Source organism: Trachemys scripta, chromosome 6 (genome assembly GCF_013100865.1).
Source record: "Trachemys scripta elegans isolate TJP31775 chromosome 6, CAS_Tse_1.0, whole genome shotgun sequence".
NCBI classification, from domain to species: Eukaryota; Metazoa; Chordata; order Testudines; family Emydidae; genus Trachemys; species Trachemys scripta.
Window position 1 is genome coordinate 124,248,181 of NC_048303.1, and position 26,646 is coordinate 124,274,826.

Consider the following 26,646-nt stretch of genomic DNA (forward strand, 5'->3'; position numbering starts at 1 on the left):
AGCTGGCTGTGCTATACCATGTAGCCACATACAAAAATGGGGATTTTTTTTTTAAATGTCACATAAAACACCAATGGAAAAATAAAAACAGCTGGACCTGTAAGTTGCTGTAATAAGTTAATTAGCGGACGCTTGCCAAAGCATTTACCTTACATTGTATTGACTGGCCCATATGGCATCCAGCCATTTCTATACAGCATGCACAACTTGGCAATCTGCAATCACATTAGCGTTTGTCTTTCTAATGAACTGTTTATGGCAACTTCTCCAAAGTTAATATAAAGATTTTTTTTTTTTAATGCGTATCTCCAAGGTAGCTAACCAAGCCTCACCAGTTATGGAGCTTCTCATTGGATATCATCTGCAAAAAACCAAAAACCCTCATTTTCCAAGATCCTACTTTTCCATAATAAGTAACTTTTTTTATACTATTTTGACATTATATACTACATATCTCCCTTCCCCTGATCTAAAATAGTACCACACCTCTCCATAGTTTTAAGTGTTGTGTGAGAATTGGGAACATATGTCCTTAACATTCTGTGTTGAATGGCTCTGGATTAGTTATTGGAATTTAAAAAAGAGAAGAGGAAGTTTCTTTTGTCTCATTTGTTGACATTTCATGGGACGTGTGAGGGATTGCGGTGGGTGTTAATTCGATCATATCTTGTTTTCTCTGTCAGGGCTTGCTGTCCAGCTGTGCATATTGTCAAGACTCCATGTTGGTGGCACAGTTGAAAAGTTGAAAGGACCAATTCATCAAAGCGCAAAGGAATGTGAACAGAGAAGTAGTATGAATTTACCACTTCGAGGAGTGAAAGACGAGGCAGCCCTGAACACACCGGGAAGGCAGGAACAGTTCCAGCAGGAGGACAGAACTCATGCAAAAATATAGACAGCAGAATGCACAGAGAGGCAGAGTTTCAGCAGCCATTATCGAATGACTATTAAAGACACACAAGAAACTGCCTGCTGCTCTGTCCCCACAACTAGCGTCTGCTCCTGCACTGCCATGTGCTGCCCGATACCACGCCCTCCCGAAAGCAGAGAATACAACTTTTTGGATTGGGACCTACCTCTTTGGCTCTCTCCCAGCCGTTCTCCAGACATTCAACCCCTATTTTTGACACAGGGAAAGAAGATTGTTTCTGCAGCTGGTCTCCCTTATTAAAACACAGTTTTGTTTTTGGAAAAAAGGCATTGTTTTTTAATGTTGTTAATACTTAATATAAGGTGCTACTGTCTCCATTATAACAAATCAATAAAAAATGTACATAGCATAAAAGTGCTAGGTTAACAACAGTGTTGTGCTATCTAGTCCTTCATTCTTCACTGTATAAAAAAAGATATTTTCAAGTAGTCATAAAAAGAAACAAAGCATTAGTCCTTGGTGCCCTCTGTTTCAGATCTGTAGCGCGTGCTCACCAGAAGTAGTAGTGTCATCCTTCAGCTGCATCTACATGATTTTCTAGCTGTGAAAAAGTAGAGGGCAGGCTGTCTGAGCCACTCTAGTCTTTACTGACCACCTTTCCTTTGTTTTTGCTTATGTTATGTAAAATGCAACAAGCAGATATGATCATGGTAATATTAGTCATGGAACAGTCAACAGATAATCTATGTCTTGCTTTCAGTATCCCAGAAGCACACTTCACCACCATCCTGCATTGGCTCAGTGTGTAGTGGAATCTTCTACCTTTGTTTATGTAGTTGGGGAAGTTTTAATGAGCCACGGCAGTACTGGGTAGACAGGATCACCTGGGAGCACAGTTGGGATGGAAACACCCATAATGTCAATATTGTTCAGTGGGAATAGTTTTTCACTTTTCCTGTTTTTGAGAAGTCCAGAGTTTGGTGGTGGGCGTGTGTGGTTTGTTTCAAGTCCTGGCTTCACGCACTTTTCCAGGCTACTGTATGGCCATGACCAGGGCTTCCCAGGGAGATACACTATGGACTGCATCATCATGGAAACAGTTTCCTTCCTGTTATGTATTTCTCGGCTGCTTGTGCTCAGACACGGAATGGGCATGCGGATTCCATTAATGGCTCTGTCAGTTTGGGGAGCCCAGCCACTTAAATTATTTGGTCTCTGGCATGTTAGCAGTCTTGATTACTTGTCCCTGTAACACACACAGTATTTTTTACAGTGCAAACCCCCAGCACAACAGCATTCACAATGGACTTCCCAACTGGGTTTCCATCTGGACAGTAGAAAACTAGGTTAGTCAACTTCTGCAGTGTTATGGCTGCTCGCTTTTCCATAGTGAAGGAGATCTCTCGTCGTCTGGTACTGCTGTGTCGGGGCAAGCTCAGCACATAGTTCCAGGGAAGTCTCCTTTGATCCTGAAGTTCTTGCAATCTCTTACACAAATATTCAAATGTATATTATTATACTGCACATTCCAAAATGAAACCCTAACCCAGTATGTGTCTCTAGGCACAGCATGTTGACCAAAATGACTGTCACCCATCCACCCTACCTCAGGGGTATATTTCTGTTATGGACTGGAAACCACCACTCACCCCCACATATGGCACTATGGAATCAGCCACATTCCATCCTTCAGTTCTAAGTCAGAGACCAACATCTTGCATCTTAACCTCTATATTTATACCAGAGACTTTTCTCTGTCTAGTTCTTTTTGCCACATCTATTGTAGTAATTGAACGCCTTACAACTAATAGCAAACTAACACTGGCCAGTACAAACCAGCTAGTACTAGCATGATTTCACTCTCATCGCACACTAGGGAGGAGTTAATTGTTCAGAGTGCACGCGTGTGTGTGTATATAATTATATAACCATGGGACGGTGGACGGTCTAGGTGATCAGCATTTTTAATAATCAGGGGTCTTACGTATGTGCCTAAATAGGGATTTAGGATGGTGCTTGAGTGATTTAAAAGCACAAGTTCCACTAACATTCAGTGGGATTTGTGTTCCTGAGTTATTAGATGCTTTTGAATATCCCTCCCTTAGGAATGTAACTCTGGTAACTCATGTTTTGAATATCCTGGTCAGAGCTTGTAATAGAATTTTGGTTGCAACCATATCTGTGAAGCTGTGTCCATGGCTCTACAACAAGACAAACCTCAGTGTTGTGGTTCACTAAATGAAATCTAGCACTTGCAGTATTTCTCCCCTGATAGAATTAAACTTGTGCACCTTTGTGTTTTGTTTAGTTTTTCTCTCTGCCATTTGCTGCTGTTTGGTAGTAACAATACCATTGTGTTACTTTTGAAAACTCTTTAATGTGTTAGTAAGAGATAGTTAAGGCAGGCTAATAAAAAAATGTTTTTTTTTCCCCCTTCAGATCCAGACATTTAATGTTGAAGCACCATGCCAGACTGTGGAAGATTTAACGAATGGGGTTGTGATGGCCCAGGTGCTTCAAAAGATGTAAGAACAAATTGTTCAATGGTTTGTGGATTTTTTGCATGCAGAATAGATCATTTGTAAATGTGCCCAATTATCTAAATGTAAGTATGTTTTCATCTTAAAAGTTGTCCAGTATCCAGGAAGGACTCAGCCTGCTAAACTTAGTTTGTGTTTTCACCTAAAGCATAACTAACAGTTATTTGAAAATGGAGAAAAACATGTGAAAAGTACAGCTCATTTAAGGCAAAAGAAGTACCTGGTCAAAGAGTTTGTGTACGAAGTTTCAACTTTATTGAGAAATAAGATGGTTAAACTTAAGAACAATACTTTTTACACCTCTATTAAAAAGTTTGGTTTCAATTTGAGTAATAATGCAAAATAGCTTATTAGTTGAGGACAATTTATGAAAAGTACTAAATACATACTATGTCATAAATTACAATATGTTTTGGTGATAAATCTTGAGGCTGCTATAACTATCAAAAAGTTTTAATAACTCACCATATTGCCATCCTTTTTAGTAGTGTCAGTGGGGAGTTCCATATTGAACAGACATGGGTAACTTCTTATTATTTCTTCTGCTGGAGTTAATCCCTTCAGGTAATGGTTGAGTCAAACCGGCAAGGCAATGTAAGGAAACTTGATGCTCATGTAATACAAGGTTTGCGTTAAACAGAGAGGGTCTATTTCTAATACTGCCAATCTAGCACCATTCAAAGACATTCAATTCCTAAAAGATTAAGTGGGGGGAAAAAACCTCTCTGTACTTGGGGTTGTCATGATTTTTTGTAATAGGCCTTTGATGGAGCCAGTTATGGATTAAGATACCGTATACGCTGATTCAGAATGTATCACTATAGTTTGTTGGTAAATGAGGTTTATTTTCAATGCTTATTTTCAAGTGTATCATACTTACCTATCGTTTATAGAGAGATTTCTGCTTCTGTTTTGAGACTAGGAATAAGCATCTGATATGTCAGGTGCTTGTCCCCCACTTTACAGCAGCCAAAGAGGGCCTTCCTCTCTGGCTTTTCCTTCCAGGGAGCCTGATACCCCCTGGGGTACATTTGGGGTGAAAAAATCTGGCCCGAAGATCAACCCTGGCGTGCAATGGGGCGAGCTGGTTGGCAACTTAGTCCCTGGGCCAGCAGGTCAACCCTATCCTCCCAAAAATGGGGGAGATGGCTGCTGAGTCTGGCCCTACCCACCCCCTCTGGCCTTGGGATCTAGTAAATACGAACAATAGGCATGATTCAATATGACAATTCCTACATTCTTATAAAGAGTCAAGGGACCAATTTTATTCCTTAATATGGAGGAGGTACAGAACACAACCAAAATAATTGCTTGACAAAAACAAATAAACAAATCTAAAAGTAGTTTTCTGCACAAATCCTCCAAAAGGAAGATTAGGAAATCAAAAAGAATAAAAATAGGTATTAGTTTTTCATCAGCAGTCCCTTGTTCCAGAGAGGGAAGGAGTAGCAGTCTGCCTGCAGTACACAGGAGAAAGTGGAAGGAAACTCAGAATTTGCCTAATATTTTGAGGCAATGCTTAAAACGGTTTGTAAGAGGACTTAATATGTGGGAAGATAAATTAGGAACTGAAGAGGATAATCCTGATTTAAAAATGCAGAAAATATTCCCCTCCTCCCTGGAACTTTTAAGAAGGTCCTATGCTGTATAGTTTCATTCTGCTCTGGAGGAAATTGTATAATATAATTTAGGAAATGCAAATAAGCCCAACAGAAAAGTAATGCAAAAAAAGCAGATTTCATGGAGATTTTCCAGACATGGCTGTTTTACTGAAGTAACAGATAAACCCGCAAAGGGCAACATCTTTGGCGCATATCCCACAGATAAGTTGAAGTCTTCCTACACAGAGGCATCAGTTATGAAGTCTACGCTAACTGTACATGCTTTGTCAGAAAGGAATCCTGGTATGTTCAAACAATACGTCAACAGTCCTAGCTGCTTCTAAGTGTGATTAAAAACTTTCTAATATTCAAATGTTGTTGCTTAGGGGACATTAAAGAGGATACAAAAAAGAAAACATGTATAATATGCCCAATTTTAAACTAGCACCATCATTACTGTTCTGTGTATCGTGAAAGATGAATAAGTCAGTGTTTTAGGCCTAAAAAACGGGAAAACCCCAACATAAATCAGGTACTGTAACAAAATTAATCTAAAAAGGGACTCTCATCATCTGAAGCAGGACAGAACATGACAGAATATACTGAGGGAAGGTGAGCACTTGGGATAAGAGATTTTGTTAGTAAATGTTGTACGAAGTTGAGATTTTAGCGTAACTGTTCTTGAATCATGTTTCAGAACATTCATGAAAATGAGACCATATTGTTACATTATATACTTTGAATATTTGTTAATCATAAAGTTATGCACATGAAAGATCATAGCGGTACATTGTATAGTTTGGGTAGTCATTAATCATGAAGTGATGCATCTGCTTCATACTGTGTTTGTACCATAACTTCATCACTAATCAGCAGTTGATAGGATTATTTTCTGTATCCACCTGTTGGCCAACACATTTGGCTGATTGGTGTGTACAGTTCAAAATAAGGGTCTCTAGGAATTATGTCATAGAATCATAGAATATCAGGGTTTGGAAGGGACCTCTGGAGGTCATTTAGTCCAACCCCCTACTCAAAGCAGGACCAATCCCCAGACAGATTTTTGCCCCAATCCCTAAATGGCCCCCTCAAGGATCGAACTCACAACCCTGGGTTGAGCAGGCCAATGCTCAAACCACTGAGCTATCCTTCACCCCTTGTCTTGTATATACCAAAAATAAAACTCTTGAGTGACATGGGAAGGGAAAGCTCAGTAGTCTTATTGATCATATTTTTAACCTTTTGTTGGGCATTGTATTATCTTGCACACTTCCAGGGGCAGTGTCCCAAGAAAATCAACCCTGACTTACTGTTTCCAGCTGCACAGGGGATATTTATTTATGGTGTGTGGTCATAATAGGTGAAATGTGTACAGTATAAAATTTGTGTTTCCATAGCAGCATTTGAAATGGAATGATACCCCATCTAACAATGGTCTGTGATGGAATGTTAGATGGGGTGGGATCTGAGTTACTACAGAGAATTCTTTCCTGGGTGCTGGCTGGTGAGTCTTGCCCACATGCTCAGGGTTTAACTGATCGCCATATTTGGGGTCGGGAAGGAATTTTCCTCCAGGGCAGATTGGCAGAGGCCCTGGAGGTTTTTCGCCTTCCTCTGCAGCGTGGGGCACGGGTCACTTGCTGGAGGATTGTCTGCACCTTGAGGTCTTTAAACCAGTATTTGAGGACTTCAATAACTCAGGAATAGGTTAGGGATTTGTTACAGGAGTGGGTGGGTGAAATTCTGTGGTCTGCGTTGTGCAGGAGGTCAGATTAGATGATCATAATGGTTCTTTCTGACCTTAAAGTCTATGAGTCTATGATACTTTAGTGATTGCTTTTGTTATCACTTTCCCCCCCTCGCTTCAGTGAATGCTAGCTTCAATTCACTTTCCCCATGCAACCAGTGGTTTGTAATGAAGGTCAACTAAGCAATTTGTAAGTTCAGGTGATAACCCCTGTCCAATAATTTGGGCCCATCTAAATAGACTTTGTGGCTTTCAAAGCTCCTGTTAATTGAACTTCATTGCACAGGCATGCTAGATGCCAAATTTCTAGTTACAGATATACATAGATAGGGTTCACAGTAATGTTGAATGTCTTACTGCTGAGAAACGCTTTGGAACAAAAGAGTCATAATGACAGCTGATTTTGAATTTTTTCAGAGTAGTCATCAGGTATTAAATCATTTAAAAAGAAAATTACAATTGCTTCTTCTTTTGTAGTGTGGATGCCTCGATGGATTCTTTTAGGTTCTCAGATATCTATGGCCGTAAACACAGTAGCCAGTGATCACCTATGTCTCAGAAAGCTTGCCCATAAGTCTAACACATTATGAGTACCTCTAAGTACTCAGCTGGTAAGGTGATTGGGAACCATCAGGCAAAACCATTTTAGAAAATACAGAGGAAAAACATTGGCTCCCATCAGCTATTTAAAAAATATATATATACACAATTTGAAACAGCCAGTAAAGTTTTACTTTTGCTCCTTCAATTCAAACAGGTACCACAGAAAGGACTTAGTCCAGAGGCAGGCGGGACTGTTCAAGCAAAGGAGGGGGAGTCCAGGGCTGACTTCTCCAGTCCACCATTCCTTCTAGATCAGCAGCATGACTCCCACTCCTGTCCCAAGACAACCAACTAATTGGGGAAAAACTGTCGCAGGAGTAGAAATGCATGACAGGAGACAGGTGGGTGCTAGAAGTTATTCAGAAGAGTTGTTGGGTAAAATTAAAACAAAGATTTGAGCACTCCAGCAACATCCTTGAATTCAGTGAAGAGCAAACTCATTTCAGAAGCCAATAGATCACTTACTGCGAATAGGTGCTATAGAGCCAGTACCACAGACGTGCTGTCTGGTGCTTACTCTAGTTAACTTCAGTAATCCCCCAGAAGACTTGAAGGGTTGTGAGAGTTTGATGTGAAAATCTCTCAACAAGTGCATCTTATTAGCATGGAAAGCTGAAGTCAATCAGGTGACACAGACTATTACATCATATCAGTCCCTTTGAGAAAGGTAAACTGTATTATCCCTGCCTGAATTTCTTGAGAATTAGATCCATTTCTAGATGGCATCAAGAGTTTCATCAAGAGAAATCAATCCATTTTGTAAAAGAGCATCAAGAAAGCAGACTGTCACCAGAGAAGATTTCCACTTAGGGTGTTAGTAGACTCCTGACAGGGTGTCAGTTTTCCATGAGTAACTGAAATACAGTCAGCAAGAACACAGCTAATTGGATCAGACAGTGTTGGATAGAAATCTGAAGATGTGGACATGCTAGTTTCCTGCATCACTCTAGTGATCTGGGCCCGTCTCCGTATGTGGATAAGGCTGGCACGTCTTGTCACTGAAGCTCATGATGTTGAAAGTTCTGAACACAATAGTATCTGTTTCCCTGTCAGTTTATCAACCTCTGCTTTGATGGAAGGGACTCACCAAGTGTTCATCGGGGCAGATTACAGTAGAATTAGAGAGGGAAAATCAAGTCAATATTTTCTGTATTGGGACAGTGCTGGCTATTCCTGCCACAGTAGGCTTTTACTGGAGGCTGCTCTAGCCAAACTCCTGGTTGGCATTCCATGACCATCAGAGATTCTAAGGTACGTTTTGAATGGAGCGTTTACCAGCTGTGATGGGGCAAGGCCAGATGGCTACAGTAAAGTAGTGAGGAACAGGTATGTTAGCCCCAGGGTAAACAAATCCCTGGTACCATGGTAACCAAATGGCAGTTGCTCCAGGTTAATCAAGACACCTGGGACCAATTAAGATCCTTCTAGAAGCCAGTGAGATAGCTAGATTGATTGGGACACCTGAAGCCAATCAAGGACTGGCTGGAACTAGTTAAAAGCCTCTCAGTTAGTCAGTGCGGGGTGGGTGTCAGGAGCTATAGGAGGGAGCTGTGCTGTTGAAGGAATGAAGCAGTACGAATCCATATCAGGTGCAAGGAAGGAGGCCCTGAGGTAATTGTGAAGAAGATATAGAGTGGGGGCTGCTGTGGGGAAGTAGCCCAGGGAATTGTACATGTCCTGTTTCCAAAAAGTCAGCTTCCATAGATGCTAATTTTAGGTCCCTGGGCTGGAGCCCGGAGTAGAGGGTGGGCCCGGGCTCCCCCCTCCCCTCCCTATTTAATCACTGATACTGGGAGACCACAGAGACTGTGCGAGGGGGGGTTGTTTCTCCTCACCTCCCTTGCTGGCTTATGATGAAAATGGCTCAGTAGACTGTGAGCCTTGCCTCTAGAGAGGAGGGCTATGTGGAGGGTCACAGTGAGCCTCTGAGGTTAGCAAAATCCGTCAGGAAACGCAGGACCCACGGAGTCAAGAACAGAACTTTGTCTCACAGCCTACAGTGATTGGAACCATCACTGGGAGTGAAGTGTCATTCCTGGGCAAGTACAAATGGGAGCTGTGGAAGAAGACTCACTCATTTATGGATTCTCCCCCCAAAATGAAATATGATACATTTAAGACTAAAATGCAGATGCAGAGATGGGCAAATATCAGGTATGGGCATCCTGTGTTTTTGTCCCCTCCCAAGAAGACAGTGAAGGCAGTTGTCTGTTTGGTACTCATACCACACTCATTGCTGTGGTATCTGAGGAAGCCATAGATGATAGCTACTCTTGACTATCAGAATATGGTCCTCCGGGCTGAGCAGAACTGAGGTTGACACCCAGATTTTGTACCTTTTCACTAGTGGCTGGCATACTTCTTTAATAATTTTCATGACTGTCATTCAGCAAGCTCCTCAAAATCATTTTCCCCCTTCTCATGAGCATGGCCTCATTCTTGTCTGGCTTAAGTTTCAAACCAGGTGTCTCAAAGGAAAATGTAAAACTAGGTATCAGCATAAGGGATGGCACTGCAGCCTGAAATGATTGAAGATGTCCATTAAGTGGCTTTTCATAGCCATTAAATGACTGGGGTGCTAGGAGGAAAACTTGTGGCAGAACACAGGAGAGTACTGTAGGGCTTCCTTGAAAGCAAGGCACGGGTGATCATTCACAGCTTGATAAGTCACTCATATGAACCAATGCAGCATGGTCAGTAAGTCTGCTGAAAGATACAACAAGATCAACTTGCACACCCGACTTTTGTTCATAGCCGAGATCAACCAAAGATACTAGTATAGTTTTTTAGGTTTATCCAGCCCTCATGTAACTGGAGTCCATACAGTGCTACAGTTGTCCAGCTGATATTTTCTCACTAATCTCCAGAATGGGGAGATTAGAGAGTGAATGGAAAACAGAGTAAAACAAAGGATGGCTTCTTGTGCAAGATGTTAAACACCACTTACTTTAAAAAAGGCTGGCATGATGCTTTCATGTAGTCATTAACCATCTTTGTCAATAGTGGAACCAAGCTTTTCTTGCTGGATTTATCTGTTCATGAGGGATAAGGGTTCATTTCACAGCTAATTGGACAAAGTCTATTTCACACACCTAGTGAGCTCTATCAGCAGAACCAGATGAAACTGTACCGTGTATTTTGCATTTGCTGTTTCGTGCTTTTGTACTCTCGTGTCTGTAGTCACGGATCTGAGCTACGGATCTGAATGGGAGCAATCTGGAGTCACACGATTGCCTAGCACTTGAAATCATTCTTCCAGCTACGTGTTTGTAGATGCTGTGTCAGAGAAAAAAAAAATATGCCTTAGCCTTCATCATAGTCTCCGTAGAGGAATGTGTAAAATAGCACCTGGAATCTGTTGAGTTGAGACACTTTCACCATTGTGATCTTCTGTCTCCTTTGCCATGTAATCTATCACAGACCATTTGTTAACTCTGAGGACATTGTAGAGAAAGGGGATACGTGGGAGCTAGTGTACCAGAGGAAAAAGACAACAAAAATTTGTATGGTCTAGCCATCAAAGCACTAATCTATTGGTTGGCCAGCTGTATCCGAGTTTCGGGCTTCATTTGGATCACAAGGCACATTAGTGGATTTGATCGATTTTAAATAAACGGATCCTCCCAAAAGATCTCAACATGGCTTAGCCTTAATAACCGATATACTTCTTCCATACATTTTCCACTTCAACGCCATTGGATAGAACAAAGCAATAACAGTGCACAATGGCAGCACAACTTTTTAAGTCCACAATCTAAGAATACTTTTTCTTCTTGAAACTGCCTGGATGTTTACCCATTTTGGAGACTCACTAGAGAAGTAGATCCTAATAGCCTTACTCATTCAAAAAGTGCCATCAATTTTCTGACAACTGGTGGTCAAATTTTGATTTTATTTGTCATAAAAAATATGGGGTCCTCTATAGCAAAGTGCTCCGTGATACTATGCTGGGGGGCATTGCTTTAATACTGATTAAGATGTGGAAGTGTCACCTACTAAATCACTAATTTTTTTAATTGTTATTCTCTTTGTCTCTTCTTCATTCTGTTTGGCTGTTTGCTTTCTGCTTCATTCTGAAGGATGGACTCTGTATCTGTGTGTGTGTGTGTGTGTGTGTGAGAGAGAGAGAGAGAGAGAGAACGTGAGCACAGAAGCTTTTCTCTCTTTTTTTGGTGTCTAGAAGCTGGTTTAAAAAAAAAAAGCATGATCTTGGAGACTTTTTACTGGAACTGACCATTACTTTTAGTTCCTGGCCTCTTTGTAGTTGGGAACATAACACTGTCAAAATTCTATGTTGGAGAATGGAAAATGTAATTTTGAATAAACAGTTACCAACAAGAAACATTCTCTCTTCTTAGCTAGTTTCTGAACCTTGAGGAGAAAGCCCTAGCAGTTGCTCAGGAAAGACGTCTGCCAGAGGGATAGAAAACAGAGGTGTATAGAAAATATAATGGCAGAAACAATAGTGTGCCCTCATCGAGTACTGTTTTCTATCTTGGTTGCCTCACCTCTGGAGCCAAAGTTGGAAAAAAACTTGAAAGAAGGGTGACTGTAAAAAAATTAAAGGTTTGACGGGGCTTACAAGGAAAATACTTTTAAAATGCTGGGATTTTTTTAGGATAGAAGGGAAGACAATTAAGCAGATGCTCAGAGGTAAATATAAACTAAGTGCTTCTTTTCAACTTTTTTCACTGTATGAGACTGGGTTTATTTATTTATTTATGGTTGACATTGAAGGGATTACATTTTAAAAGGAATATTTAAAGTTAGCATGTGGGAACTCACTGCTCCAAGTATTCATAAGACGTACCTGTGGCTGGATTTAAAAAGTCTATTAATTGTATCAATAATAACACATGCAAGTATGCAAGCTAAATATGGTTATTGTAAGAGAATTCAAATTTCATGATTCCAGGCATCAGGTGATTGATTGTGAGAATTGGAAAGAAAATTTTCCATTTGCAGAACATGGTACAAATTGGCTAGGTGCTTTGTCCGGCTATGCTGAAAGAAGGACAGGAAAGGTTGGATGTGGTTTAATTAGGCTGCAACTTTATTCTTAAATGTCTGGGCGTACCTGACAGATAAAAGTGTGCAATGCAGTTTATCATTTTAATATATACATGAGGGGCCCTCCCCTTTACCCATCCTCATCCCCAGCCAACCCATTTCTGGGACTTCACCATCCCGCTCCCTTGGGGGCGCACACTTTATAACCCCCTTTGTTGGGTTATAAAGAGGGAGGGGGTTGGCTCCCTGCCATACCAGTCATATGAGCCCCGAACCATCCCCTCCCCTCCAGTTCTGCTCTTTAATGAAGCCTCCCTTAAATCTGTTCCCAGTCCTTTTTTTTCTGATCACTGTATCTCTTCCCTACGGCATACCTACACTTGGACATCCACCCCATGTTTACATAAAGAGTTGTGACATCATAGCCTAACTCCCATTTCATGTTCACCCTAACTAAGCCCCTCCAATCCTGCTGTGGGGAAGGTGAAAAAAACCCCACTTGGCCTTGGCCAATGTGGTGAGGGAAAAAATCCTTCTCTGCCCCCTGAGAAAGGAGTGATTAGAGTGATGCCCACAGCAGATCCTAATAAAACTTCTGTGGGTCTGAGTGTGGCTGCTGCTCTGTCTGGTCCAGGTAAAAGAGGGCTTTTCCTGCACCGGCATGGACCTATATAATCCCCCCTCTATTCCGGTCACTGGCAGAGGGATGGGTCAGCGTCCTCATGCTGACCTAATTTGTCGTTACAGCAAAAAATCACTCACTGTCTCTCTACCACTCAAAGGGGTACACACCTTTTACAATAAACCAGACAACGGCCCCCATGGCTTAGGTGCGGTGGGGTCATTTTAAGAGTATTACAGTCACCTCAAAAGTACTAGGTAAGTATTGAAGGTATTTGGATAACACTATGATGTGTGATATAAATATTTATATAGACTATATTAATATCTATATGCGTATATGCATTTAAATGAATATCAGTATAGGATTCATCTGGAATCTCTAGCTTGTTAGTACTAGAAATTGGTGTTTTTAATAGATATGCTAATTTTATTTATTTTATTTTCAGAGATCCAGCATACTTTGATGATAACTGGTTAAGCAGAATCAAAACAGAAGTAGGAGACAATTGGAGGCTAAAGGTATTTTCTTTGTGCTTTGCTTTTGTACAGTCAGTATTTTAGTTCTTAATAAAATATTTTTTCAGTATTAACTTATTCCTAAATTAAAATATTAGCTTACAGTAGAAGATATCTAACTAACTATAATAAATGTAATTAAGGATTTCTTATTTTCTAAAGTTGTTGGCTCTTGTAGAGTTTAATTCAATGTCAAAACCCAAGTTAATGGTGTAAATCTATTTCAGTAATTTATGAGAAAACTTATCAGAAAAATAAACATTAAACGAACTTTTAATTTTTTTTTAAAGAACATTTTAACAGGTAGGAAATGTGAATGAAGGTATCATTTTTTTTTTAATTGCTAAGTATCGAAATGCCCAACTAAATTACCCTAAAAATCTTAAGTGCAGTTCAACAATGACTGGAAAAATGACATCTCATTACTCTGTTTCTTAGGTATATTTAGTCATATCTATGATAAAGAGGTAAAATGATGCTACTCTTCACTACAGTTTCAGCTCAGCTGTGGAAGAGCAAACTATGCTGGTTTGGATTGTGCATAATCATCAGATTTGTTACCTAATTTCTAGTTCCACAGCCACTTGTGCAACTCAGTCACCTTGTAATAATAGCTTCAATTACACTTTTATAAATCCTCAAGTCACAGGTGTAATGGAGGGTGCTTTTCGACCTCCACAAACCAGAAAGAACACAGCTGGATGTTGAGATCCCAGTGTAGGTTTGAGGAAAAATATCTTCACTTGTAAATTGACCAAATTTGATCTGAAGATCATTGAGATGTAATCAGATGTGCAACCCTACCATGCCATCTTTGTAATCCCTTTTCAGGGTAGAACCACAGGTGAAAGGTAAACTGCTACAAAAAAGTGGTTTGTGCCTCTTTATTGCTCTTCACCTTTTTCCATAAAAAGGTTGTTTGCTTGTTTTTCCTCCTAGAAATAACAAGCCTCGACTGCTGTTTTTCTTGATCGACTGGAGAACCACCGTCCATAACATCACAATAGGCTGAAAGTTCAGCTGCAGCTTTTGCAGCTCTCAGTTGAAATTGGGGGAAGGGAACTTTCTCCTCTCAGTTTGTGAGGAGTTTGAATTTGACATGAACACTGCCCTCATTCCTCCCTTGTCTCCCCCAAAAAAGTTTAAAGCAGCCATATTAAACTCTTCCCCTCCTAAATGAAGAGCGGGAAAAGCAGCAGCTGAGGTTTGTCTGTTGATGTCAGTATCTTAGTAGTTTTTCAGTCCTCCTCTTTATAAATAAGAATGTGAAGAACTAATACTTTTCATGCAAGGAGTGTACTAAAGGAAACAAACCAACAAACAAACAAAACTCCAACAACAATGCAGCCTTTGTGACCTTCATCAAAAACAGTAAACGGCACAAACAAAATATTTAATTCTTCCTTTGTAGCCTGGCCAATTGCAGGGATCCTTGATATAAGGCGTATGAATATCTGACAAGTAGCACAGTTACAGTAGTTTGTCTTCAGCTCTCTATATATTGGTCATATGAAACATGGTGAGTGGGGACATCTTCAGTATGTATACTTTGATCGCTTACCTCCAGATTTAAGATGTCAGTAGCATGTATCTGTAAATATCCTTAATAGTGTTTCCCTGATGTTTTTTAATGATCAGAGTGAAAACATTGATTATTGGATTAGCATTTTGTGTACTATCCCACAAGGCTCTGTTATAGTGAATAGAAGAATATTCTGACTGTTTGTCAAGCACGAGACAGAGCTTTGTTCCCTGTCTCCAGTGTTGCATGATGTAGTAATCAAATACATGCACTAGAAGTACAAAACAGTGAAGGGATCCAAGTATGGGGAATAGATGACGAGGTAGAATACTATGCAGCTGATCTTGTTTTCTTGATGCACCCCCCACACCGACATCCTCCTAATCCTGGTGCCATTGTCATTGAGGAATTCAATAAATGATTTAAGGTTCAATTTATAACCATGTAAGAGTTTTGATTGTACATTGGAGCTGTGCAAAAATGCATGACTCACTGCTACGTTAGCGCACACTTGGATTAAGTATTTGATCATCATAATCTCTTTGAATTGGTCTGAAATCCAAATATTGAATTATTAGCCTTCTCACTCAATCAGTTTTAAAGTGATTTGAATCACTGGGCAAATTTACCAATAACTATGAAGGACAGAGTTGTCCTATTAAAAATGTAGTGTCCTCTCACTATACCAGTGGCAAACTTATCTGTATGATTGAATACTAAGGATTCATCTCAAATTCTAAAGGAACATAAATTGCACAGGCAGGTTAATTTAACATTCCCAGTTGCAGAGCATACTTTTTAGCTTCAGAGACAGAGAAAAAGGGTAGGAAAAAACCATCGGGGTTACATTATAACACTGGGTACAGGCAGAGTAGTATATACCAGAATGCATTCAACTAGCTAATGCGCTGTATCTTAAAATGGACCAGATTTCTTTAAATATTATATTAAATGCCACTGTTTATGTCCTTATACTTCTATGTAATAGAATTAAGGAAAGATGCCAAATTTCATGTACAAAATTTTGGATAACCACAGTCGTTGGTAATCCATCTTTTCTATTGGTAATGAACACCCAGTTTATCAATTTTGGTTTAAGAAATAATATTTTTTTGTAAAAATCTCTAAAAATGAAAAGATAATTATCTCTTGCCTTGCTTAGTGCAAAAGAAATCCACTTTGCATAATTATATTTTAAATTGCATACAGAACGGAGATTTTCTATTAAAAACACATTTTGGAAACAAAATGCCAATCATTGTAACTGGGAAACAGCACAAAAAATATTTTTCTGTTACCAAGGCCTTGCAATTATGAACTTCCCTAAACCACAAACTTCAACAATATTTCAGTGGTCAAAAGATATAGGAATACCATTAACTGAGGAGGACTGGTCATGTACTTTGAAAAGCGGTTGATAACATTACTGTGCATTATGACTTGAGACAGATGCAAATATCCATAGGTGTTGTATTTCATCACATTTTATTACTGTGCAGAATATTATTGAATGTGTGGGGGATGGGAACAGAAAATTGGATAATGTCCTCTTTTTCTCATTCACTATGGCAGTGTTCAGAAATTCATAAATTTTGGGGAAAGGTTGAACAATATGTTCCCAGTTATCTACTGTTTGATCCCAAGCTTTTTGTCCTAGATATTTGCCTGGGTAATCACACTGCAGCTTTTGTTAAAAAATGTAGTTTATTTCCATTAGTACTAGCAGACGGTGTGCTGAGATATTGGGTAACATTGTCCAACCTTATAATGATCGTTTCTGTTAGATTTTCTACCACTAGAACAGATCATTGGATGTCTTGTGCAAAGGGAGGATGTTTTCGAAGATGAATGGCTCTCAGTTTGATACAGTTTAGGCAAAATGGAATAATCTATTAAATTATGATATAGACTGTTTAATCCAACTAACCAAGCCTGGACTCTTGAAAACTATTTTTTGATTCTTGTTATAGTGTAGTTTTATACCACTTTGTGTTACTTTGATTATTTAATTCTGTTTGTGCAGCAGCACTAATAAAGTTTGGTTTTAAAAAATAGTGACTGCTGGACCTCAGTTAGGTGTGTCCCATCCCACCAGCACTCTGTCTTACATGGAATAAATTGGAACTGTCTTCCAAGCTCTAAGATCATGTAGACATTGGGTTCTTTGTTCCACTGCCCCAGCTGGGTTGGCTGTAACAAGCATAGAACTGGGTACCATCACCATTCATTATAGTCCTTTCCATGGTCTACTATCATCCCACATAAGAGAGTCCTCTGAGGGAGGAGTGATTGCTTACCCATTACCCTTTCAGTTCTCTCAGACCAGAGGTGGGCAAACTACAGCCCGCGGGCCACATCAGGCCCACAGGACCCTCCTGCTCGGCCCCTGGGCTCCTGTCCCGGGAGGCTAACCCCCGGCCCCTCCCCTGCTGTTCCCCCTCTCCTGCCGCCTCAGCTCACTGCGCCGCTGGCACAATGCTCTGAGCAGCGAGACTGCAAAGCTGCGGCCTGACCCGGTGCTCTGTGCTGCGCAGTGGCGTGGCTGGCTCCAGCTGGGTGGTGTGGCTGGCTCCAGCCAGGCAGTGCGGCTGCCTGTACTGGTGCTCTGGCTGTGCCACCAGTGCTCCAGGCAGCGTGGAAAGGGGGCAGGGAGCAGGGGAGGTTGGATAGAGAGCAGGGGAGTTTGGGAATGTGGACAGGGGTGTGAATGGGGGCAGGGTGGTCAGAGGTCCCAGGGGGGCAGTCAGGAAGGAGAGGGGGGGTTGCATTGTGCGGCGGGGGGCAGTCAGGGGCAGGGGTTCCAGAGGCGGTATGGGGACAGGGAGGGGTGGATGGGTCAGGGGTCCTGGGGGTTCCGTCAGGGGATGGGGAACGGGGGGTTGGATGGGGCAGGAGTCCCGGGGAGTCCGTCGGGACGAGAAACAGGCGGAGTTGGATAGGGGGCGGGGGGCCAGGCCATGCCTGGCTATTTGGGGAGGCACAGCCTCCCCTAACCGGCCCTCCATACAATTTCAGAAACCCAATGTGGCCCTCAGGCCAAAAAGTTTGCCTGCCCCTGTCTCAGACAGATAGGAACAGAACGTCCTGCTAGGATTGGCAGGTAAGACTGCAGAATCTTGTGATCGTCCATATGAAAGGCTGTCAATTGGTCTGAAAAAGCCAGCACAGACACTTATCTTCATGGCAAGAAGATGATCAGTGATTAACACAATTATCTTAGTTTCCACTAAGCCCCAGCTTCTGAACCAGTGCTGCTTCTTTGAGTGATGGTTCCTATCGTTTCTTCCACATATGCCATGCATCTGATTCCAGAAGTGTTTCCAAAGTGTTGCCAACTTAGCTACTTTGTCACTAGATTTAGCGACTTTTTAGTTTCCTTAGCAAGGAAATAAGTGTCAACGTGACCAGTGACAAATCTAGCGACTTTCATTGCTGGTTAGAGTGACATTCAGAGAATCACCAATATGTATCCCCAAATCATCACAAACAACTCAATAGTGTTAATAAAATCCATTCCATTCTCTTCTTATGACATTCTGTTGTACACCAAGTTAATGTCATTATGTCTAAGGCCTTGGCTACACTTACCCGGTAGTTCGACGGCTGGAAATCGAACTTCTGGGTTCGACTTATCGCGTCTAGTCTGGACGTGATAAGTCGAACCCGGAAGTGCTCGCCGTCGACTGCGGTACTCCAGCTCGCCGAGAGGAGTACCGCGGAGTCGACGGGGGAGCCTGCCTGCCGAGTGTGGACCAAGGTAAGTTCGAACTAATTCGAACTAAGGTACTTCGAACTTCAGCTACGTTATTCACGTAGCTGAAGTTGCGTACCTTAGTTCGAATTAGGGGGGTAGTGTAGACCAAGCCCAAGTTGAGCATGTCCTGGGAAGGTCTCTCTTACTCTGAGCCTTGATTATTAAGTAAGTAAATCATATCCCCCACCACTGAGATGCTAGGAAGGCACCTAACTTCTCCAAACAGGCAGATGGTGAGTTAAGCTCGGAAAATGAGCAAAGCCAAAGTGTCAGTGCAATCACATGAGTGCCACTGATGTTTGCAGTGGGCCCATATGATCTTTAATAGAATACGGGAACTTCCAAAAATAGATTAAGTATCAGAGGGGTAGCCATGTTAGTCTGAATCTGTAAAAAGCAACAGAGGGTCCTGTGGCACCTTTAAGACTAACTGTTAGTCTTAAAGGTGCCACAGGACCCTCTGTTGCTTTTTACAAAAATAGATTGTTACCACTTGAGCTGTTTCTATTGATTGTCAGAAGTAGTAGGGCTGTTTGTGAGGAGAAAGAAATTGAAGAAATACATAGAATGCAACCAAAACCCGTTACAGCAACTTTATAGACCTCAAACAGGCTTTTGATAGCATAGGGCAGAAACGGTTATGGCAAGTCTTAAGGGTGTGTGGCATCCCTGAGAAATTAATCAAGCAAATAGAAAACGTCTACAGCAAGTCTATGAGTGCAGTGCAAGTACACAAGAAGCTGACGGAAAGGTGCAGGATGACTGTAGGAGTGAGATAACGATGCATGCTATTGCCAGAGTTGTTCATCTTGGTTCTGGAAGCAGTAATGGCTGTAGCATGGAGAGATAAAACGAGAGAACTCGCATCATGTGCGAGGACGGTCAATAGGCTTAGATTCAAAGATGATATTGACCTCATAGCAATGACTGAGGAGGATTTACAAAGAATAACTGAGAAGGTAGATCCAGAAAGCAGAAAATTCAGACTGAATGGCAACTGAAAGTCAAGAGGAAGAGGTAAAGATCAAAGTCAGAGACAAAGAATTAGAAGAAATGGAAAAATCTCTGTATCTTGAAGGACTAGTATCAAGGAATGGGAATTGTGAAGATGACATAAAAAGAGGTATCAGGCTAGCCACAATGGCATTCAAAAATTTTTGCTAGACCTTTAAGGCTAAAGAGATTTAGGTAAAAATGAAAATTAGCATATATGAGGTGGTGGTTGTGCCAATACTGCTATATACGTCAGAATGTTGGAGTATGAGGAAGGTTGATAAATGAAAGATACTGACTGCAGAAATGAACTGGCTGAGGGGAATACTGAGGATTTCAAGACTGCAGAAAATAATAAATGAAGTGATAAGAAAACAGGGCAAGAAGTAACGCTGTTACAGAAGATTCAAGAAAAACTGCAGTGTTTTGGACATGTGCCAGTGATGCACCTAGGGAGGATACCGTACATGGCAATTCATATCAGAGTGTAAGAAACTAGAAATAGAGGAAGAACGAGTGTGCATTGGATAGACACGGTAAAGAATGACACAGAACAAAAAGTTTTAAAGATGTGAAGAGACGTGAAGCTGGTACAAGACAAAGTGGTAGAAAGACTTCAGTCAGCCTCATTGTCGCTGCTGAGCTGATGGGTGGGAATCAAAGATGTAATAATAGGACTTGTATCCCCCCTTTCGGTCAGGAACTCTAGTGCAAACACTTGAGCACGTTTAATCTGTCCAGCAGAGAGCAGTATGCTGCATGTAGTTTGTATTTGGAATTACTTCTACTTCTGTCATTGCTTGACTGAATGCCTCTTTGTTTTCTAAAGCTCTTAAACAATATAATTATATTCTCCCCTCAGTCCTGGTATTTAACTTTTACAAATTAATCAGTTGCTCTTAGTACTTTCTTTGCTTCTGTATTGTGATATAAATGTTTTTCATGTTCATGTTGCTGCATTTGAATTTCTCCTTAAAAATTTGTGCTGTGACTGGAAGGTGATGTTAGTATTGCTACTGAGTCGAATTTCAAATAGAAAACAGTTGCACTAATTTCCTATGCTGATTGCCCACTGGCAGCAGCTATATTCCAGCATATGTGCTGTAACTAAAATGTCCCTTCCCTGCTGGACTCATGATTAGTGTTAGATGTTAGACCAGTCTAAGTTGGAGTTGCTTGTATTATTGTGGGTTTTATGATTGGCTGGTTGTGTTTTATACAGTAGTGTTGCAGCAAACACTTGAAAAGGATGTGTCAAGGTATTGATTATTGTGGAGATAGAAAGATTGGGTCATGGAGATCAGATGTTGGGTGTCTTTTCAGTCGCCTCTCCCTTAAGCGCTCTCTAACCACCCTAGTCTTGGTAGCAGATGAGCTGCAATATCCTACTCCAAAAGGGGTGAAGTCTGGGCTTGGAGTTGTGTGGAAGCAGGGCTGGCTCCAGGCACCAGCTTAACAAGCAGGTGCTTGGGGCGGCCAAGGGAGAGGGGCGGCACCTGCGGCAATTCGGGGGCGGCAGGTCCCTCACTCCCTCTAGAAGTGAAGGACCTGTCACTGAACTGCTGCTGCCGATCGCGGCTTTTTTTTTTTCCCCCCCCAATTGCCGCCGGCAATCGCAGCTTTTTTTTTTGCTTGGGGCGGCAGAAATGCTGGAGCCGGCCATGTATGGAAGGAAGGTGATCACTTTCTTTTTGATTAGGGGATCTTGATTCACACGGGGATTGCATGGGGGGGAAAGGTAGTATTTTTCATTTTATTTCTTTGTCACTTTTGGGAAATATTCAAGGTCCCCATGTACTCTGCGGTAAACTGGACTTAATTCTGCAGCATGGTCCTTGGTTTCTATGGCACTTTGGTGCAACAGACTGGAAATTCTGCGGCAGCCTCAGGTAAATTCAAAATTGGAGGTTTTTAATTAATCAGATATGAAAATGAATAATACAATCAGTACAGCATTGCTTATAGTGTTTGATTTGATATTAAAATCAAGTAATTTACCTTTCCCATAAATGTTAAATTTGCTGCAGATTTTTGTAATGATAATGCATAACTGCTGTGAACTCTTTTTCCCAGAGGTAGTGGGGGCTGGATGCCTTGGCAGTTGGATAGGAGACTGTTGGAACTTTTGACACCAGAGAAGGTGTGGGAGGTGGTTTAGGATTGCGGAATTAATGACAATTTTTTGTTCAGTCTCACATCATGAGAGAGCTTGGAATAGCTGCAGTGTGCAGTTTGCTCTGCAGTATCTCCGGTTTCTCATCTTAGGCTGATCATGGTTTCAAACATCCAAGTAGACGGCATCTTTTCTAGACTGATTTGAGATGTCATGGTCATCATGACACCCATAAGCCTATCCCAGGTGTTTTTAGCTCACATTTGTGCTTTTTGGGATGGAGGGTCTGTTTCATTGTTTAGCCAATGGAGAGTGATTGAGCTAAATGGCTTTTAGAGCTCTCTGTGTTGGCTAACTCTGTTGTTGGTCAAGTAGGTCATCGTAGTGTGCCCTTTAATATCAGTACAGTGGTTCCAAAATTTTCTCTGCATTATCTTCTTAGGTCTTGTTGGAATACAGACGACTTGTGGCACTGCTTAGAGTGCTCCTCACTGGGTTACACATAGTGTGTTTAGAATCTTCTCCCATCACTCTAAAGGACGTGAAGAGTTATTCCTCCTTCCCTCCCCATAGTGTCTACAAAGCCATGACATCTGTGAGTGGTTACTGACTGGTGCGTAGGTTGGTGAATCCTAGCTCCCTACACTCAGTTTCTCATGAATAGTTTCCTATCTACATAATGGACAAATAGAATTGAGACAAGATTAACTCTTTTTAGGGGGCAGATGCAAAATCTTCTTTGCGTGCAGTTTTGGCCAGTCTAACTTTCTGAGGTACTAAGGGAGCTTCTATCTTTGAGTGAGAGCCAGGCCCCTCATAGTTAGTAAAATCAAGTTGGGAGTGATGTTAGGTCTTTTTGTGGCAGGGCTGAAGGGCCTTCCAGGGTTGAGATCATCTGCTACCACAAATGTAAAAAGGAAGGGACACAGTTTAAGTTTGGTGTAGTTAGAGATGTAACCAAAACATGTACCTTAGAGCTCCAGTATGTGTTAAATCCACAGCCAGGCTTTCTCTCTCTCCTATTTACTCCACTTTGTAGGACATAAAATTTCTTGTTCTTCGAGTATGTGTCAGTGTGGAGCCCACTCTATATGTGCATGCCCCTCAAGGATGTGAGATCAGAATCTTTGAACAGCAGTGTCCATTGGGCCATGCCTGCACCCCCACCGATCCTCATCCCCACTCCCCCATAAGGGCATAAAGGTCAGCAGAGTGGCCAGAACCATCCTTCAGTTCTCTCTTACTGCCTGTGGCAGCAAGACAGAACCAGGCTGTATATGCCTGCTACCCTTTAGCTAATAACAAGTAAAGAGAGGAAATACTCTAGGTAGGATACTAGGGTTAATTCTCTTCAGGAAATTCTTTTAATTTTCTTGCAAACCTTCTTCCTTGACACCCTCAAAAATTATTTATTATTCAGTACTCTTCACCACAACCACTATCTTGGTGACTTCAAACCCTGTCCATCTCACAAATGACACATTCTCCTCACAGATGGAGGTAACCATGGTCTGTTCTGCTTAGGTGAAAGCCGTATGACTGACCATTGCACTGTCTGCCAGTCTTTCTCATCAAAAATGAGAAAATCTGGAGACACTGGGCTAAAACTATTTCTGTTGGAGCAGTCTGTGAGGGGCACTTTGGACCCAGAAGAAAAGGCATCAGGCTGCAAGACGAGACCTTGTACTTCCAAGTCCAGTTAGTTAGAGCCCTTGTGAGCTGTGATGCGACTCCTAAGGCAAATTCCAGTAAGACAGCTGACACTGTATTGATTGGCCGTCCATGACTGTCCAGGTCAGCTTATCGCCAATGGGTGCTCCAGCACCAAAAGCCTGTGATGTATCCTTCACTTGGAACCAAGGTAGACCAGAACACCAAACGGGCCATGGTTCCTAGCACCGGTGCTTTCACCTCCCGTAAAAAGGGAAAAGCTCAGAGGCCTAAGAAAAGAGCATTTGCCTTCAGTCTCCTCCTGGGAATTTGGCAGAAAGTCCTTTCATAATACAGGGCAAGTGACATGGTATTGATTCCTGGCCCAATACCAAAACAATCCTTGTACCTGCTACCAATACCTTGGCACTGGCAATCAAAGCCCTAATGGATCCGGCAGACCAACTATTGTTGTACTGAGGACCTTACTGTTGGCACTAACTCTGATGTCTAAATTCTCAGTACTGACAGTACCCCAGAGGTCAGCACTACCTTTAGCGGAAATCTACTCCTTTTCTTCCCTGCCTGGGCCGCACCTTTTCCCTCCGACTAGCCTAGAGCCTTCCCCTTTCCCCTCCCTCCTCCCCCATTCACCGAGATCAGGAAATAGTTCACCCTCTCATTTTGGAGCCCCAGTTTACCCATCACTTTCATGACACTGGCTTAAACAATGCTACCCTTAAAATTTTTCACCATGGGCTGAGTCAAAGCCCATTCCAGGAAGTAGGAATTTTTGTCATTTGCTTCATTGTGCTCCATTGACTGGCGTGGACTTTGGATCAGGTCCACATCATGGGACGATCATATATAATATTTTTGATGATCATAATGAATTATTGATTCAGACAAGATACTTTTCACTAGAAATTCAAAAAGACTTACAATTGTGTATGTGATTCTGCTTACAGTATTACTTGTGATTTTCTTAGCCTGCTGTATACCCACACAATTGTTTCTATATATTTATATAAATACAGTAGAACTTCGATTTTACTAAAACCAGCCATACCAAATGACCAGTTACCTAAATCATTCTTCCAGAAAGCGGGGCGGGGGGAATCACATAATGAAAGTCAATGAACAAGTTGATATCTCTTCACATTCCAGTTTCTTCAGTGGATCGGAAGTATCTTTTACAGTGCTGTAAAGAACAAGATGACGACGATGCAGTGCACCATACTGCAATTTATGCACCATACCTACTGTAATTTTGAGATGTACAATTTTTTGAACATTTCAATTTTATAAACTTCAACCCCCAATTAGTTTGTAAAATTAGAGGTTCTACTGTATCTTAAATTCAGTGGCTTTATATATTTTAATTTCTCTCTCTTCCATGAAACAGATAAGCAATCTGAAGAAAATTTTAAAAGGAATATTGGATTACAATCATGAGGTAAGAACTATTTCTCAGTGCTTTCCTTTTGCTGAATCTATTCATTATGCTTGTTGAACATGCTACAGGTTATGGATTTGTTTAGCATTCGGTCCAGATATATCACAAGCGCTCAGCACTCAGCAGCTCCCGTTGTAGCTGAGCTCTTTCAAAAAATCTGACCCATCCATCATGAAATGAAATTGTTCATTTTTTCTAAATAGCCATTCTGTATCTTATCCGCTCTTCATACTCTTTAAACCTGTCCTACCAAAAATAATCAACTCATCATGGACTATCCTTGAGTACTAGACCTCTCCAAAGCTTTGTGTGTTTCATCGAATATTCCACTAAGGAACAAACCCAGCTTGAAACTAAAACCCCTAATAGTCTTAAGCATCTTGACATGAAAATAGTAGATGCCCTGGGTGACTCCATAGTGGAGTTGAATGCATAAAAAATAAAGCTGGTCTGTCTGACTTTCTCCTCTGCCCGTAGTAAAGACTATCTCTTTCATATTTTCTGTGGGGAAAATACTCAGTTGAGGTGGGGAGAGAAGAGTTTATTAAAAGTTTTAATTTCGGACTGTTAGAGAGCTACTATTGTGGCCTGTGTGTTCTATGGAGAAGCTCTTGTGCTGCTTGTCTAAGACTGCACTCCATGGGAAGGAAAACGAGATATATTTGTTCCCTGCTATGTGCTGAGGTAGCTGGTGCATTAAGAATGCAGTGAAACAGACACAGTATGGGATACTCACATAGAGAGACTCCATGCTCCAAGCACTTGTTTTCTGTCTGAACAGTATAAATATTCTGGAGAGGAGGAAGATAATACATTTGCTAAGACTCTTTGGGGGGCAACATTTTCAAAAATCGGTGCCTAAAGTTAGTCTCCCAAATCCAAACTTAATAAATTGACTGATTTTCAAAAGTTCTGAGTATCACATTAAAGTTAGCTCATGTTAAAGTCTCAGGAGGGTAGGAATTGAGAGCTCTGGTGTTTCTGAGCAAACATGTCAAGTCCTGTTAGCTGCTCAGAATGAATCTATCAGAAAGACATACATACCTTTTTCTTGGGAATTGTTTATCTGCTATGTAAAGACCCCATATGGATCCTTTTCCACATCCTGCACACACCCTGCTTGCTACTTTCACTTGTCAATCTGGGTTTAAAAAAATCTTCTCTTACACTTCATTCGGCAGATATTTCTTTCGTGGCCATGTTAAAGGAAGAGCAGTTAGTCTACAGCCTCTGGGTTTGTGAGAGCTTGATGCATTATAAAAGTTCTTTATATCCTAGAAGACCAACGTTGTCATTGCAAAATGATGTCAGCTCCTTTTTTAAGCCACTAACTGTGTAAGTTTGTTTCTGACATGGTAAATTTATTATTTTAGAAAGTCAGTGGCTTGATTTCAGAAAATGACTGAGCTTCACGCTTCAGTGACTGATTCATTAAATACAAAATTCTTCAAAGATAAGATGCATGTGTGAAACATCCCAGATTGCTTCCAAAAGTGATGGAGATCCACTTAAATTTGTCAGTTGTCCTGCCTACATTTTTCTCATCTGAGAGCCCATCCTGGCAAAGTCCTTCTGCACAAGCTAGATGTGAAAAGATTAGGCTTTTACCTAGCATAGACAAAAGCCTGGGAGAATTAGGGCACTCT

At 41.2% G+C, this 26,646-nt stretch overlaps 1 protein-coding gene across 1 annotated transcript in view; it reads left to right on the forward strand.

Annotated features, from left to right (window-relative positions):
* HOOK3 (hook microtubule tethering protein 3) overlaps window positions 1-26,646 on the forward strand; it is a 105,388-nt gene that overhangs the window by 14,536 nt on the left and 64,206 nt on the right. Inside the window, exons 2-4 of the mRNA XM_034773121.1 lie at window positions 3,311-3,396; window positions 13,443-13,515; window positions 24,950-25,000. Coding sequence (XP_034629012.1) covers window positions 3,311-3,396; window positions 13,443-13,515; window positions 24,950-25,000 — 210 coding nt within the window. The remainder of the gene's footprint in view (window positions 1-3,310; window positions 3,397-13,442; window positions 13,516-24,949; window positions 25,001-26,646) is intronic.